Source organism: Anopheles coluzzii, chromosome 3 (assembly GCF_943734685.1).
Source record: "Anopheles coluzzii chromosome 3, AcolN3, whole genome shotgun sequence".
In the NCBI taxonomy this organism is placed as follows: Eukaryota; Metazoa; Arthropoda; class Insecta; order Diptera; family Culicidae; genus Anopheles; species Anopheles coluzzii.
This window is the reverse complement of record NC_064671.1, coordinates 45,288,319-45,306,394: the sequence shown is the minus strand read 5'-3', so window position 1 is coordinate 45,306,394 and position 18,076 is coordinate 45,288,319. Positions and strand designations below refer to the sequence as shown.

Sequence of the window (18,076 nt, the reverse complement as noted above, 5' to 3'; positions counted from 1 at the left end):
TAAAAAACAAACATTTCGCACACACAATAGCTGAACACTAACTTTAAGCAATACATTAAAGCTATAAGAAACGTTTCGCTTCAAGATTCATACATAATAAAGCTGCTTTTAGTTCAATCTACGTTTTACTGCCTCGGCGCAATGGATAGTAAATCTATCAACCTGTCAAAACCGCATCTTTTACTAACCTTAACGGATTGGACGGCACCGAACGGACCGAACAGCTGCCACAGTACGTTCTCTTCCGTTTCCGGTGCGAGGTTGTAGACGAAAATACACCAACCGGATCCGTTCGCGATGGCATTGGTAGGAATCATCGAGTTCGCCAGTAAATCTCCTGCCAGTGGCGAGTATCGATAGTTTGGAATGGCACTGCTTTAGAAGCGCAACCCGAACCCAGCACAATGCATTGGACGAACGAAATAATGAAACAACACAAAACATGGTGTTAATGTAAATACAAATACAATATATAAGAAGCTGGTCTGTGGCTGTCAGAGCTCTACCTAAATCGTCCGGTCGGATGATGGATCGGGCCCGGAAAACGGCGAGCTGCTTGTGGGCCTAAATAGGCTGCTAGCGGTGGTACGGTTTTCGTGCTGCTTGGGTTGTTGGCAAACTTGACGGTGATCGGTTCGGTTGACCCTTTCGGTACAGTACCGTTCAACTCCTTGATAGCCTTTTCCGCCTCCATGCGCTGATCGAAACGTATAAAACCGACTCCTTTGGAAAGGCCTATGAGAAAAAACGAAGAAATAATAAATCAATTAAAAATAAGATGTTTAACATATTTTTTTCGTAAACATGCTATAATTTTATTTGTTATTTCCCTTCCGTTTTAAAAGACTGAAAGGAACTATGAAAATTAAAATTATAAAATACATACCATTACCGTTTTCACCAGCAGCTGGAGTGCTGTACTGTCGCGCTTTATGAAACAAACAAAAAATAAAGAAAAAAAAACAAAAGAAAATGAAATTAAAATTAAATAGTAACAAAAGTGTAAAAGAAAAGTTAACAAGAAGCTATACAAAATAACACACATAAAAGTTATAAAATCTAAACCAAAAAGTCCAAAAAGTACTTATATGATGGTATGAAAAGAATGAATCAACCAAAATAAATCATTGAATGAAACAAATGAAAACAACAATTTTACCCCAACTGACCCTTACTTTGCTTCCAAAAACTCCACCCTTGTTACCTGTAATATTGTCGCACAGGATGCGAGACGTGATGATGCGCCCGTAAGGGCTAAACAGTGCCTCCAGGTCCGCCTGCAGCATGTTCTTCGGCAAACCAGACACGTACAGGTTCGCACCCTTGATTGCTTCCGAGCTCGGGCGAGCAAACGATACCTGGTGGTGGAATCGAACAAAAACAGGCGTTAAGTATTCGGTAGCAAAAAACGAATACTTCTCTTTAAATATTACCTTTATTTGCTTGTTCTGCAATCTTAGGCCGTTCAGTGTGTTGATCGCTTTGCTCGCATCCTCAGCTCGCTGGTAGTTGACGAATCCGTACCCAAGGCTTTGCCCTGTAAGCAAGTAGCAGCCATCGAATAAATGAATGTATGTGTGAGTGTGTGCGTGTCGTGTAACACAACCGGGCTCAGACTTGGTCCATGTAACAATGCAAACGCACCCCGGCGACCCACATCCCTCACTTACCGGTCACTTTGTCACGAATCAGCTTGCAGCTTTCCACCTCCCCGATGCTGGAGAAAAGCGACCGTATCTCCTCCTGGGTCATCTGCTGTGGTAAATAATTGACGATAAGATTGGTCTTTGAGTCTTCCTGGCCACCGCCATTTTGTTGCGCATCAGCGATTCCGTTCGTCATCATGACACAGTTAAGCGACGATGAACCAGACGATGGGCGGCGGTGTGGATGTGTGTGTTACAGTTGTCGCCTTTGTTGCTTCCCTTCTCTGCTGCCGGTACTGCCGGTCGCAAACCAAAGCTGGTTCTGTCGTTGCCGGTCGATGGTCCGCTTTTGTGACACGCGGTTCGGTTTGGGCAAAGTGGATAGCTTTTCGTCTATCGACGATGCTTTTAATGGAAGTGTCAACCGTTGTGCGGCGTCCGTAAATGATTGTAACCGACCGCGCTCGTACTTTCGCTTCCCTTTTCGGTGGAGGCGTTACGCTTCTTCACTTCCTAAGCAGCAGCTCCAGTAAGCACCCCCCGCCCGATACGTTCTTACACACGTTAAGACAGCAAATTTATTGGATGTCGTATTTTCAGTGTTTCGCCTTCGTCGTCGTTTTCGTCGTCGTTGGCTTCAGCCTTGCGTACTGTATAGTAACACTATTAATACTGATGATATTCCGGATGAACACCCGGAAAAGCGTTTTTTCCGATGCGCCTTAAAGCAAGCGCTAAAGCTTGTACAATTTACTTCCTGCAAAAGGTACACACGGACCGTTTTTAAACGTTCACTTTGCGGCTCGTTACACACCGTTTAGTGATGTGCATTAACTTAATGCATCTATATCGGATGTGCAGCGAACAAATATGTTGGTTTTATTTCTAGACCGTACCGTTGTGTTTGTAGATAGAAAAGAAGGGCAGAGAAAAATGTAAAAAACAGAAAATTAAGATTAATAAATGTGTCGATGTGAAAGCATTCGAATCTTTAAACATTTAAATTTATTACAGTTAACTACCATTCAACATTTAAATCGATTAAAGCTAACTACCATTAAAAATTTGTATTTATTAAAGTAAGCCATTAAACTTTTAAATTCCTTAAGTGTGCCTCTAAACAAATGAAACAAACAAAAAGAGAAAAAAAAATCTCCCACTTTGTCAGGCTAGGCAAGCAAAAACGCGGAAGAAACTTCCATTTCCTATAGACACGAAACAAAACTCAAGACATGTGTCGTTAACGACATCACCAATGATAACAATCGTTCGTTCCGAGAATGCAAACAATCACCTAAGGGAAGTCGGGGTTGGTTCGACACTGCGGGTAAGTTCAACACCTTGCCGTTTTTGTATTTATAGAACTTTTTGAAGACAAAAAACTTATACATATTATTTATGTCAACTGTTTCGAATATTTGAGTCACATTTCACTGATCAGAAACCTGTCAATTGTCAAAAAACAACAAAATAAACACATGGTGGTTCTGATTGACAGCCGATGTAAGTTTTTACTTCTGGGACTTAAGGAAAATTATAGTTTCCATGTTAATAGTATTGTTTTATAAATACTATTGATTAGTTCTGTATCACAAGGCGTAATTTTTACATTAATCTATATAATATAAAATGTCACTAAAACTTGTGCGGCCAATGGGGGTAAATTCGACACCCCACTTGGTAGTAGTGTAATGCTTATTTGTAGCATGTTAACTTTGTTTATATCGTAATTTGAAAGTGCCTGTATTTTATACAGATGTCCCTTAACGATGTACGACAAACGTAATAATCAAGCTGAACAAACACGCAATTAAAAATACCGTAGAAGCTTTTAAATTCAAGATGTCAACAAACCTAGGAAGTTATAATTATGGAATTTAGCTATTATTCTCTCACAGAACGTTTGCCAAACTCGGACTCAAAACATGTACTTTGTATATGGTTTAGGCTTATGAAAATTAATATTGTTATGGCTTTGACCGTATTTTAGGCTTACTTTAGGTCGGGTAGGCTTAACTGAAGAAAAAAATAGTCGCTGGTTTGGAATCACATTGACCGATGTTCACCTTTTGGCTTTCGAGTTGGCAGAGAAAAATAAAATTGAACACCCTTCGATTTTATAAAAAAAGAAAAAGATTACTGGAAGATGGCCAGGTTATTTTTTTAAAGGAATTTTAACCAATTATTCCGTAAACCAGATGCTATCGCCGCAGCTTCTACTATATGGAGTCTGGTCCGATGCTATTTGAAATGAAATTTTTGTTCTTGCTTGTATCTTCATTTTTTTCGTATATTTCAATACTGTTTTGTGTAAATTTTTCGTAAAATTGGTACGAAATACTTTGTTGAACTTCAATGAAAACTACAGGCCATCAGAGTTTGCTATTTTGAACGCTAAAACCAATGTGTCGAAATCACCCCCAAGGTGTCGATTTTACCCCATCATGGTGTCGAACTTACCCGCACTGCAGTCGTGACGCAACAAAAAACACACTTTTTTATTTTTATCAAAATGTTATCAAAATCAATCCAGAAACCGTAGTTTCTCGTAAGATGGTACATAATACACCAAAAAAGCTTTTTCGATGTCTACTAGTAAGTTTACATTGGCAAAAGTATTGCAATCAGAGGAAAACCTTAAGATGTCGAAACTAACCCCAGTTCCCCTACATTGTGGAGTATAATGAGAAATACCCAATTTTCTTCGAAAATAGATTCTTCTTCACATCATTTCCCCATGGGTTTTGCTTACAATAGATGTGCAAAATTTAATTTCCTTTTCACATTTATAAACATTGAAGCCCGTGTGTGTTTCATTGTGCTTTGAATACAAAATTCATTTTCACCAGCCGAAAATATACACTTAACTGATGACCTGAACAGTATAGCAAGTAAAGCCTTTGTTATACGAATATTAATGATGTTTTTTTTAATTAACATTTATTTTTCAATTTCATCCAAAAATGTTGCTTAATAACGATTATTGATAACTTAAACTTCCTGCATCAATATGTTACTTTTAAACATAACAGACCATGCGTCTCCACCATCGGGCAAAGAGTCTCCATCATCTTTATTACAATAACAAAATTAATCCACCTCTGCTTCTCCAATTATCTTCAAACCAGAAAACATAACCGGGAACATGTTACTGACACTCAAACAAATAATTCTTAATATCAGCAATCAAAGTTGGTAATTCACCGGAGCATCCTTTTCTAGCGGGCAAGCAAACTGGTGTGGGATGTTCACACATAAGATTCACTTTTCTTCACTTGATTTTTTCCAGTTTCTGTCAGGTCTGGATTTTCGGTGTCCTGCGGGTTACGGTTACCACGGTAAGAATCTGCAGCACACAACGATAGATATACAAAAAATACACACATTCGACTGACTGCAAAAATCGGCTTATTGGATTAAAAACGCCATGAAAGGTGAAAGAAAAGTTGCTATTGGAAATCTTTTCTATCACAGGTGGTAGGCTAGGATGAAAATCACAAGAAAACTAAACTAGCGACATAGCAGATCGCATTAACTTTGGGTCAATATACCTTTCCAGGTGAACTTTCAGCTCGAAGAAGATCCATATTATGAGATATTGGTTTTTCAGTTGATTGCTTTACGTTTAGAAGCCAATTGACACTATGCACACAAACAGATTATTGTGTTGTATAGAGCAATGAAATGTCAATTCAGAGAGAATATAAACTGTTTTTTGAAAAGCATACTATACATGAAATAAAAAGCCATTGCTGTAGTTTTGTTGTTCAAGCAGACAATAATACCTTTAATTTATTCAGTTTATTCGCTTTCTTTTCACACATAACATCATTTCAAAGCATACCAAATCACAAACGATCAAGCTTTTGGTTTTGGTTCAGTGAACGGAACATTAAAAGCGCTCCCGGAATAAGGGTGAACGGCTTTTTCCTTTCGGAGTATCAAGTACAGACTGTTCGTGGTTACGAAAACATTTGAATATCGTTCACCTGGAACAAATTACGTTCCACAACAATTGATTATTTGATGAAAAACTCGCGAACGAACTCTCACACTAACAAAAAAAAGAGACTAACGAAATGAAGGCAAACAAGCTGGTGTAAAAGTTTAAAGAGCTATCGAACAGAGCAGCTTGACTATCAACCTAAAAGCTTACACATTTCAAGGAGCTTTCTAAAAACAAAGTGATGTTTTATACAAGAATACTTACCACCCGTTTTTATGTATAGTATTAGACGAAGATTAGCTATAACTCATTTCCTTTTTGACTAGAAAAATCTCGTAAATGGAAGATTTATTCAGTTGTTGTTAATCTGCAAAGAAAAAAACAACACAGGTATTTCATTAGGTCATTCAATCAATTTTGTTGTAAGTTGAATGATATAATTATTTTTAATTCATAAAATGCTACGAACGAAACACAAGCAAACGAATTGTTATTAACGCAACAAACCATTCAAATTCTGTCTGATAAAACAAGCAATGGAGCTGGCAGCAAAAACACAATTTACCCGCATTTGTTTCGATGCGTTTACTAAATCGCTCAAGCATAAAATGAAAGCGTACCAATGCAAATAATCTTCGGTGAACAAATTCTTAGCAACTGCATTCTTCATTCATCTTGTGAAGAGAGTTTAGCCGTCAAATTGCGTTCACATTCATTAGAAGAACGGTCCTAATGAACTTTGCTTCAATATTTCTCTCGTCTAAACAAACGAAGTCGAAGATAAAACTTGAAACAAAACTTGCAAGCGAAAAGCACAAGCTTAACAAACCCTAGTCGCAGACAAAAAAAAACTTCCAATTTGTTTCATTATGTATTCGTCTTTTGTTTCCCGTACAACAAATTAAAACGTAGTCATTTTGCAGCTACGCTATAAATAACCGCTACAAAGAAGGATTAATTCAATTTATTGTGAAAACTTGAAGCGCACTCAAGCGAAGATTTGCGGAAAACATACAAACATCAGACGTACGAATGATCATTGTTCCGTCCAGTATAGTAGTAGTATATTGTAGTAGAACGGACGGGTGACCAGTTTTGGTGAAAGTTTTAGATTTGCATGTTTCATTCGCTGTTATATGTTTACTGTTCTAAGGTCTCTAATTTAACCATAAACGGGTATTAGATACATTTTAAAACGAATTATACTTTCTCAGAGTTCCATAAAAATCAAACTGTCATGACAAATACGACACGCTTTGAATTTTATGGAAAATTCGCTACAATAACCGACACATTGTACATCATACATTCACACCATTCTGCAGCATGATGTTTAGTAATGTTGCGATGAAACGTCAAGTAATGGTCAATAAATCTTGCAGAGATTTGGTCATAATTCTAAAAAGCCACATTTACGATTGGCTTCAGTATACATCACGATGGTATGATTTGCTTCTGGAATAATGGTGTGTCCCCAAGCCAACTTTGTATAACAATTACAAACTATACCCATCAGTGCTCGCTTCTTCAACACTCACCACCCATGGAAATCATAATGCTCTTTTCATCCAAAACAGCTGCTGCAAGAATGAATCCCAATCCCAAATTGGAGCCCTAACCTCTTCCTTGGGGTAGTACACCATATATTGTACAAAACCCTTTGCTTTTGGCACGTGCTATTCTTCCCACTGCAGCCAACTACGGATGGATGCAATCAATTTGCAAGACCGCACACACTGCACCAAACCGGATGCCATCAGTATGGCACGACAGGCTTCTTTTCGACCGACGACGGCATGGCACACAGAAGCGCGCGTCATTCAGGCACTAGTCAGAAGGCAGGAATGCCAGCATTACTCGATTCGGTGATAGATGAGGGTATTTGCTTTTGAAAAATAGCATCACAAATCAGCATTGCCTGGCAGGGCAGAACCTAGGAGGTTCAACGGTTGCTGCCGCTGGTTGGTGGACGTCCTATAAAGTGCAGGGTGCTATTGTGCGCGTGAAAATATGTGTCGCAACCGGTACACGTCTGTACGGGACAGAAGTGGAGCAAATGGATCGTTTTATCACTCGCGACCCCAAACGTCAGAATAGGTCGGTGCATCCGATGCATCCGTCAAACGATTGATCTATTGCTCCCGGTGTCTACCTCAACTACTTTTCGTTCGGTGACAGTTCCATTAATCATGGGCCCATTTCACAGCGACTGGAGCTTTCGGTTGACAATAGTTGTTAGAAGGGAAAAGCTGTACGACGCGATGCTTGTTACAACATCAATGCATACATCATGCATACTACCGAGTTTGAAATTTGACAGCTTCCGAACTTTTTGACAATTATGAAGGAGTAATTAAAACAACTTTAGGTGACATTTTTACTGCTAAATAAAAGGACTTGTTGGTTACCTACGTTACGTACACTGTTCTGTGGAACCCATTGCAATCACATTTTTACGTAAATTAGACATTTGATTGTTACTCTTGCTGATGCGTATGCTGCGGCACTGGACCAGCTGGGCTGTTATGCTTTCTTTTCAGCCCAATATTTTTATTGCTCAACTCCCGACCATAACGCCATGACCCTTACACAACCGCACACACTTTCTTCTGTCACCAAACGTACCTTAACGATTTTAATTCCCGGGGCACCTAAACTCCCAAAATAAGCGCGTTTTTATATACAATTTCATACCCAGACAGCAAGCAACTACGCGTGTACCTTAAATTCGCATTCCAAATGGCACCGGTAATAATGTGCCAATTCCAAAACCCCACATTACACATAATGAATCGCATAAAAATGAATGATGAACGCGAGGCAAAAAAGCAAACAGCCGGCTGCCAAACAGGAAACAGGGAAAAAGCTCTAAGCTTTCCTTTCCTTTTGAAACGACGTTTAAGGTGAACTCTACGCGAAACAAAAGAGAGAGAGTCGACGTAAGCAAATTGAAGTCCGTTTAGGGTGCAAATAAAATAAAGCAAACCGGAATTGCGTTACGGCAGGGCAATTGGATTCTGCTCCTAACGCCGCGAAGCATTTCTTTTTATTGCTTTCAAAATAAGCACACCGATCATCATTTTTCATGACATGTTGTAAGTAAAGTTATACCCAAGGTAGACCCCTTCGCTGTGACACTCCTCCACTCGTTGGCCAACAATTGTGATGTGCTTTTCCTCCAAAAACATAACAACGCCTGTTGCCGGTTGCCTACTGGCCAACAACAGTGGAAAGCAACAGGAAATTTTTAATCGAATACTACCTTCTCTCGCCAAATAAGATTAAAACTGAGGTGAGCATCGTAACCGTTAAGCCGTGCAAATTTAATTCCTTTCTATTTTTGTCCATTTCTCACACCTAGACACCACTCGACATCGGTTCGGTTTCACGGAGCTGCAGCTGGAAAGCATCGATATATTGTAGATTAGCATTGAACCGATTGCTAATTGGGAAGCCACAAACCGAACGAATGCTCTTTCCTTGCTTGCAGTGCCCTCCAAAGCTGTGGCGTGTTTGATTGCACAGCACCGTGCCAAATATTTTCTCTCTGGCCAGCGTGTTCAAATATTGTTCCGAAAGCCGCATCGAGCCGAAGTCCAAATATAGATCTAGTCCCCGGGAAATAATGCGGGTTTTGTGCGACGGGCGGGAAAGGAAAGCTACGTGTGAAATAGAAAAGGATGGAAGGATGTCATTGTTTATGCAAAAGGATGCAAATCCCTTCAACCACCGCCCACAACACGGTCCCGAAATTCTATGAAGAGAACCTCGAGCAAAGGTGCATGTTTCGTTTGTCGGTAATGACCGGAATGAGTGCCAGGGTTTAGTGGGGTTTTCGTTATAAAGCACGATGAGATTTCGATGATAAATTATTGATAAGTGACAAATGAGGGGGAGGAGCGTGGAGAGAAACTTTCCGTACAGAGCGATACATTATCATGCTGCGGTTAAATTTACCCCTTTCGAGCAAGCAGCAGCACAACACCAACACAAGATGCAAATGAATACCTGTAGGGATTTATCGTGTGTTTGCATGTGTGGGTGCATGTGTTTGCTCTCGCACCATCGATTCTAATGCACGCATGATAAAGGCTCGAAGCATTCTCCCCATAAGCGTACCTGCATTCGTTTGCTAATGCAAACAAAGCGCACTGGAAAACCAATTCCACCCTAATGCGTTAATGCGCTCACGAGCCAAACCCAAAGCGACGGCACGGTACGACAAGAAGACCATAAAACGGAATATATTCGAACACGAATAGCACGATCGATAACAAACTTTCATTCCGCAGATAAAGCACCCTTAACCGAAGCAAACGGTTAGATTTCGAACCGGCTCGAAAGATTCTGAAACATCAGTTGAATGTTCTTAGCATCACGCAACACGCAACTCCTGTTGTCGCATGCATTATCCTTTCGCTATCCCGAGAGTACCACGTGAATCCCAAACCAAAAAAATATATAATGAAAGAGTGAATAAAAACTCCCATGGGTGAAAAATGCACTAATACACAAGCCCCACACAACACTAAACTTTGCTCGTGCGGGTATAGAGCGGCTATACATTTTGAGCCGGAATCAGGCTCACAACGGTCGGGACGCACTCGGTTGGAAAATGCTTCCACGCTGATTAGAGCAAATTCACAGCTTCCAACAGCATCCCGCATTGCTCCCGTCCTCCTTCCCATCGTTTGCTTAATTTCGGATTGCTACATGACAATCATCAAGCGCATCAAGCGCCTAGGTGAAAGGGTGAGAAATGATTTATGAGCGAACCGCCGTTTCGTCACAGCAAAACGGTCCTCTTCATTCACACGCTGAGACGGAGAGGCTTCTACGTCAGCCGCTTCTACATCTTCTTCCAGTCTTCCAGGGTAACACAACACGATGTGGTAGATTCAAAATTTCAGCCACGATGCTGCTGCGTACGACGAATGTTCTAGCGCAGTGCGTGATTCTTTGGCAACACATCACTTCCGCCGATGTCACGAAAGATGTCGCGGAAAGGACCTGCTGCTTACGAAACACACACACACACATTTGCTGTTTTCAAAGGACGGAAACAACATGCGGCTAGAGACATTTGCAGATAGCAGAAGATTTACGAATAATTAAATCCAAACTTTAACGGTATGATTTGCATAACAAGTGCAAACATACAAAAACCTTTTGCATGTTAGAATTTCCCACTGTTGCCCGGATACATTTTCCATCAGTGCACAACCTTCCTTCCACACTGACCTCTAGAAGAGAGTTTTTTTATAAACGCTTTTTGCTACATTATTTATATTTTGCATTTTATATTTTGCATTATCATGCATGCACATACAGCGCTAATAAATTCATTATTGAACTTGTTATAGTTTTTAGAGATTCCAGTATTTGATCACTAAAATCATTACCATTTCCATGTTTGCCGAAAACTCCTCTACAATGCGCGTAAACACACGCAATCAAATCAAAAGATCTTTTTACCGTTCAATGAATATTTCTCAACAAAAAACACCTAAAATAGGCAACCGAACCCTAATAGCCTGCACCACCATCCATTGATAAAGAAAAAATGTATTTCCCTTTATTGGACCATGCCCGGGAGCATGAGCATGAATGTATGTATCCACATCCTCGCTGATCGCACGCTTTATCTCTCGTTTATCAAGAAAATATGTGCGTCAAACAATTTCGTGCCTTATCGTCGGCAGTGCCATATGTTGACGCTGGCGTTAATTGCTTTGATAAAACGGGAAATCAAAATGTTATTTAAAAGATAAGAAAAAAGGAAATGAAAAACACATGCCAGGAAAGTCGGATGCTTAGCGATCGATATGAGGCGGTTTCGTGTTGGTAAAACAAGGCTATAAAAACTGAACATATTCACATGTGGAAATTTCATTCTCAAAAATAGATCTTGAGGAAATCAGAGTGAAACTGAAGCAATTATAGTTAAAACTCTTTAACCGTCTCAATTCCCATCGAGAAAGATATATTTCCAAATTAAACCAAATTTCGTACACTATACAAACCTGGATATCAAACAAACTACAACGAGGGGTACTTTTTCGTAAATGACACCGGACATTATTCCGACAGCCACGCATGTTCGACATGAGAGCACAGTTTCGATCGTTTGTGTCGTAAGAACATGATATGACACTATGGTGGATTCACCATTGCCTCCTCTTTGCCATCATTTAAGTGCCTATCACACATACACATACATACCGACATACGCAGCAACGTCTAGCGTTCGTACGGTCTGCAACTTGTATCATTTAACGACATCAAAGAACAACGACAGTGCACGAGGAGCTTCAACAGATCAATAGCAATATGGAGAACAGAGCCGTAGAAGTGCAGCAGGACGACTGCTGCACAGACGTACAAATGCATTTGCTGCAAAACGGATGAAATTCGATACTCATCCAACAGTCGCCGAGGGCTGCATTAGTGTGATAATAGTTTCGTTCATTTGAGTGTGAAATTAGCTTTAACAAAGCAGCACAATGAATATAAATTCTTTGGGCTTTTCTTCCATCAAAATGTTCATAAATGTAGTTGTAGGCATGGTTCTTGAGGAAACGATGCGATGCATTTCATTTTATTAAGTAGTAGATTGAACTGTAACTACACGGAATTGGTTATGTGTATGTGAAAGAAGTGAAAGATAATACATTCAACTAGATCGGAGGACCCAATTCACATTCGATCGTAAGTTTTACTATGGATGTGTACACTGCATGACCGTTATGAACATGACGGAATTATACAAAATGATAGTTCAAGTGGATTGAAAGTTTGAACAAATTTAGCAAAAACTTTAGCTTGCATTATTACCGAACTCACAGAAACACCAATCGGAATATCGAATGGTTTGCATACATAACTAAAAAACTAAATGCCTAAATAACTCAACAGTGGGCGTAATAAAATTTAACGCAAATTTAAAATAAACCCAACATGAAATGAGCCTCCTACTAAACGAGTGCGAATGCAAAATGAACCGTTTTTCGTTTAATCATAGGGTAGTTGCCCGGTGATATCATGCTGCTGGAACGTTCGCAAGCATAAGAGTGTACCCACAATTCATCACATTTTATCATAGGATATAAGCAAGCAACACGATAAACACATATATATGCAAACATATTCACCACGTGTCTGTGTGCTGTGGAATGGGTCCATAAAATGCATCATTTATGCATACCTCGAACGATACTATGCAATAACGCCGACAACCACTCATTCCACCATAGATACATACATAGAGACATAGCTTGGGAGCTCCAAAACTGCCCAAAAGAGCCAGAGCGCAACATTATCTGGCCTTATTTCCGTTGCATCCCTCAGCCAGTGTGTGTGTGAGTGTGCTCACATTGGCATCGATGCTGAACAGCAGAATGAATGATGAAACAGTAAAAGAGACAAAACGAAAGCTATTCAAATAGGCTACCAAAACTTGCATTTATCGTGACTGCATTGAATGTGTCCTCGTTTTATTTGTTCCTTAAACATGGCACACAAATAAAGGAGCAAGGAAAAGGAAGAATACGCACGACACGTTCAAGCATAAAAAAAAAAATCTGCATCGCTACTTCGTACTGAACTCAAGAGTCCTGTACGAACGAAAGCCTGATGCAAACACCGGCTCAGCTAGCTGTTCTGAGCCCTGGAGTGCATTTTAATTTTAAATTACAAAAATAAACAATAACCTTCCAAATAAGTTTCCGATTTTCACAGCATCATCATCCATCTCACCCAAAAAGCATCTTATAATCCGGTTTGTTTTTTAGTCCTGTCGAAGAATATGTCTCCGTAGAGGGATGGCTTTTCCTGTTCAACTAGTTTGTAAGATCCTGTTCCGTTCCATGGTCGGATTTGCATGAGAATCAACTGCCACAGTTCAAGATGCACCATTTGTGTACACAGACGAAGGATAACACGTACGTTTTTAAAGCATTTATTATTTTTGACTTATCTGACTTAAGATGTAAATGACAACGATTCAAGTGTTTCCTCCTAAACGTCGGTCAAATGCAAGTGTCTTTTTCTGCAATATCTATTTAAGCGTTTCTTTTTTAACCCAACCAAACAAGAAGGTTCCGATCGATTCAAGGTATACATTCCTTCAAGTTTCGTTTCGTGTTGTTTAAATTAGTTTTTGCTATCTATAGAACTTTCTGCAGTAGTTAGCATTTGCAGTGATTAACTAAAGCATGAATCCACTCCATTTTACGCGAATTTCAAACTAAAAACCAATACCTTCATACATTCTTCTCCGAATGTTTCAGTGAAAGGCGATTCATTCTTTCATTTTTCTTTGTGCAATAACTTTTTCTCTGACTCCTTTCCATATGCTACGGAACAAAAAGTTTCCACTCCACGGTATTTCTCTGCCTTGCAGTCTAAAAGTAGTCCATTCCTAACGATACGAATAAGGTCGGCATGAACAATAGCCCAACATATCTGGTGCATAGACGGAAGCAGCGTCCTACTTTTTGCTTTCTTGATTGCTGATGACGAAAAAGTTGAGCGAAGGTTTTTGTTCAAGAGGAGTTTTGCTCTTTGATTTGATAGAAAACACTAAAATCGTACGACTATCGACTGTGCCAATAAGCACGTGGAAAGAAGAATAGATGCACTCCACAGTACGCCAACGGAAATCAGTAAGATTTGAATACGAATTGCTTAACAGTTGGTCAAATAAAAGCACTGAGCTATGTTGAAACCAACTTTAGGTGCCGGGTGGTTTTAGCTGTCGTGGACAAATCGTAGATAAGCTTGTGACCCACCCCAGCCGTGCAGTGGCGCTAGTTTTACAGCAAAACTTTACTAACCCTTCCATCATTTTGTCACTCGTTTCAGTCTTCATAAATCCACATTTACGCGAAGGAACTGGAATTGTCACCATGAAGTTTATAGTATTATGCATTCTGATGCTATGATTGAAGTTCGTTTGTGGAAATGGTTTTTGTCTTCATCGGTGATGAAGAGGCAGTGTGCAAAAAACATGAAGTTTACCATTAAAGCATCAACACCCGGCATCATGTGCATACGCCATCGGTCAGGCTACAAATATTCTCCCTATGCACAAATAAGAGTTCGTTTGTTTCCTGCTTTTGACCACTTCTTTACGCTGAATTCGCGCCAGAATTATACTGACGCAGAACGCTGGAAAAGTAAAGCGGTAAGGAGCACAAGGAGAGAGAAGCACGCGTGCGAAGAGCGTGACGAGAGAAGCGCATGGCCGCAACCAACACGCGGAACGCCGAGAGTGTTTATAGTCAAATTTTCCGAAGGACCCGAAAATAGATTCTCGGCTATTCAAAATTTCTATTTTTGAAAATTTTTGAACTCCCCAATCCGCACAGTACGGCTGGCACAACCACAACCATCATCAGCGCGCGCGTCGTTAGCGTCATGAACCGCTCGTCCAACTCGCCGGGCCCGGTCGGTGGTTTGGTTTTGAAGTGTGAAATTTTACCAACAAACCCTTTTCGAGCTGGCATCCTCTTTGTAGTCGTAATCTCGGTGCTGGAATTGCGAAGCGGAAAACAATTCGGGGCGTTATTCTAATCAGCAACATCATTGACTAACTTCTTCAACATCCTTACTGAGCATTTTTTTTTTATTTTAATTACTATATCTTAACTATTTGTTCACGTGTTTTTAATGTCTTTGACCTTATGAAAAAAGTAAAAATTCCCTGCAGGCGTAACATGCTTAGTTATATTTTTTTTTAAGCAAAACATCGAATTTATCCTGTTAATTACCAACCAACATGTGTGCATCCATTGTATGCGGATCATTAAGCTCGTTTATTGGCAGTACAAAGGTCCAATAATGGCAATTGAAACTAATCCAAAGTAGCCATCATCGTCATCATCAAATCGTATCCTACCTAATCCTTTGACCCATTTTATTGCAGATCCGCGTGAATTTTTCTTCCTCCCGGAACACTACTACCACGCCCCTCGCGATGGGGCTCGAAACCCAATCGTACCACTAAACCATAATACAGTTTGAAACAATCCTTAATGGCAATTTAATCCTCCCGAATTTCACTGAGCCTACAAGCCCAACGCTGAAGTGGCGTTATAGAAGATGCAAGCAAAAAAACTATACTCTACCAGCTCTAACACTACGGAACCAGCCCCCGATGGGTTGTATATAATGTTTCGCTAATTTTATCGTTTCCATAAATTGTCGATTGAACATTAATGAGTCCTTCGCCCAAATTGCCAAACGATGATTATCGTGCCGTGTGCATGCATGCGCTGGCTAGAGGGATGGATGAAGCTATAGCAGAATAGAAGGCGAATAGTTTCTACACCGTACAGTCATGTCGCAAATTTGCACAGGCACCAGCTAGTGACACTATTCGATCGGGAAGGGTAGCAAGTGGTTTGTCGCGCAAGTATCCGGAGAAAATGGTGCTTTTCCATTCAAACGCCGGCCGGGCGCGTCCGTTCATCAAAATGGGTCAAATCGCTTAAAACCACGGGCGCTCGTTGGTGGGGTAATAACAGTAAATTATTCTAAAATAATGTCCTTGCAATGGAACGAAGCATGCAAACAACCGTTAGAGCGGGCTTTTCTATGGCTAGCATTCCGATAAATGTTCCAATTTTGGGAAGATGTATTGGAATCCGAAGGCTTAAAAGATGCTTGCTTGAGCTGCTGCTTTTAAGCGTTTTTTCATACATTCCATAAGGTTTGGTAACTTGTAACAGATTGTGAAATTTTCTTATATTATAACAAACGTATGCACTGCTTCACATTCTAAGCCGTACTGCTCACATCACACTCACGCGTTCTTTGGCATACAAACCACAAACATCCCACAAACACCATCACCATCACCACCAACACTAATAACAAGCCACACTAATGACAAACCGTTCCGAAAAAAGAAAAGCACATCTCTAGCTCTAGCAACCCAAATATCCATTTTGCCCTCCCCGTGGAGAGAAAAGATAAAAATAAAGCACGCGCGCAAACTCACCTAATAATAATAAATACAGTGCAGATGATACAATTTTTCGATTGTAGTAGGAACATTGCCGTTTGGGACCGCCCGATGGTGCGAAACGTGGTCAAAGCGCGCTCGCTAGTATGCAATCCGTACTACAACACTAGCCGACCGAGCGATACACGCAGAACAAAAAGGTTCCGGGTTCGGAGTTCGCTCGATACGATGCCAACGGGTTTTTGCGCCACGATCCTCGTCGTCACGCTGCGTCGAGTATTAATAATAATTGAATAAATATAACTCTCTTCGTGCATGTATCTATATTTAGGCATAAATGGAAACGCGGGTGGGGAAAAAACGCTTCCACCCTCCTGTTTTCCAGCCGAACACCGATTAGCGTCGGGGCACAGGGAACACATTGGAAGTAGTTTTAATACTTCGCATTCAGAACTACGCAAAACTATCGATCACAACACACAGAAACAGAGAGTGTGAGTGTGTGTGTGTTTGTTGCTGGGCACTTCTGAGCACAGTTTTCGATCCAGGTTGGTTATGGTGTGCTTACACTTGCTTCATGTTTCGAGGAAGTACGACCGCGTTACGTAATGGCTCGGTATTCAATCTGCGATATGACCCACATTTTAATTATATTTTGCGCTACAAAAAACCCTCAAAATGACCCAACCCAACTTATGTATTATCAACATGAAGGGAAATTATAGATCATTAACATAATCTTTGTTTTAAGCCACTTTATATACGTTAAAATTCTTCATATTTTGCCTCAAAGTATTTGCAGTTCCGTCTTATTATAAAAAATGTTTGTTTTGTGTTCTTGAATTTACGCTTAACCTACACTTTCATCCATTTTTTGTACATTTTAACCTACACAAAAACTTGCTCATTGGAAGTTGAGATTAAGGTCTTGTTTATTTGGCCATTGGTCGCCGTTTGAACGTGATTAAATCAAATGAACACCGGCGCATCTACTGCCCCGATATTGTCCACTTACACGATGCTGATTCCTCTTCACTACCGTTCGCTCTACAAGCAACCGTCGCATCAACCTAAAACAGAGAACGAAAGTACTAGCACCGGGACCGGAAAACCGCAAACGAAAACCGCGAACGAAACCGGAACGAAACGGAGAGTGTTAAAAACGGAAAGGAAAAACCAAAAAACCCAGCCGGCGATCCGGGCGATAAAAACAGCGGCAGCTCGTGAGCGCAACCAACTACCCTTGTGTGTGGTTCCCGTCAAACTGAACTGGCGGCCCCCGCTGGTACGGCTGGTAGGTATGCGTCCCAAGCGCCAGACGCATTCCCGACCAACTAAGACAGTTGCAACTTTACCGTCCGAGACACACGCACACAAATAGCGCGAACCTGCTAGACACAGGCGCAAATAGCAAGCATGCGTCGGGCGTGCAGGGAGGGAAGCGCTTTAATCGCGGCAGCGACAAGGTGTGATCGCAGGCAACGCTCACCTTTGAAATGTAATCCCTGCACCGCCATG

General features: G+C 40.6%; 1 protein-coding gene across 8 annotated transcripts in view; it reads right to left on the bottom strand.

Moving 5' to 3' along the window:
* The window catches only part of LOC120955512 (ELAV-like protein 3), a 56,748-nt gene that overhangs the window by 2,543 nt on the left and 36,129 nt on the right, over positions 1 to 18,076 (bottom strand). For 3 of the 8 annotated variants that reach the window (XM_040376444.2, XM_040376448.2, XM_040376445.2), the window contains 7 exons: positions 5,857 to 5,959; positions 1,671 to 2,531; positions 1,434 to 1,537; positions 1,205 to 1,358; positions 887 to 928; positions 507 to 735; positions 189 to 375 (listed from right to left, as the gene is read on the bottom strand). In XM_040376444.2, coding sequence (XP_040232378.1) covers positions 189 to 375; positions 507 to 735; positions 887 to 928; positions 1,205 to 1,358; positions 1,434 to 1,537; positions 1,671 to 1,845 — 891 coding nt within the window. In that variant the 5' untranslated portion in view covers positions 1,846 to 2,531; positions 5,857 to 5,959. Of the gene's footprint in view, positions 1 to 188; positions 376 to 506; positions 736 to 886; positions 929 to 1,204; positions 1,359 to 1,433; positions 1,538 to 1,670; positions 2,532 to 5,856; positions 5,960 to 16,594; positions 16,826 to 17,573; positions 17,833 to 18,076 lie in introns of those variants that run through there. The other 5 variants (XM_040376447.2, XM_040376446.2, XM_040376449.2 and 2 more) reach the window with 5 other exon arrangements.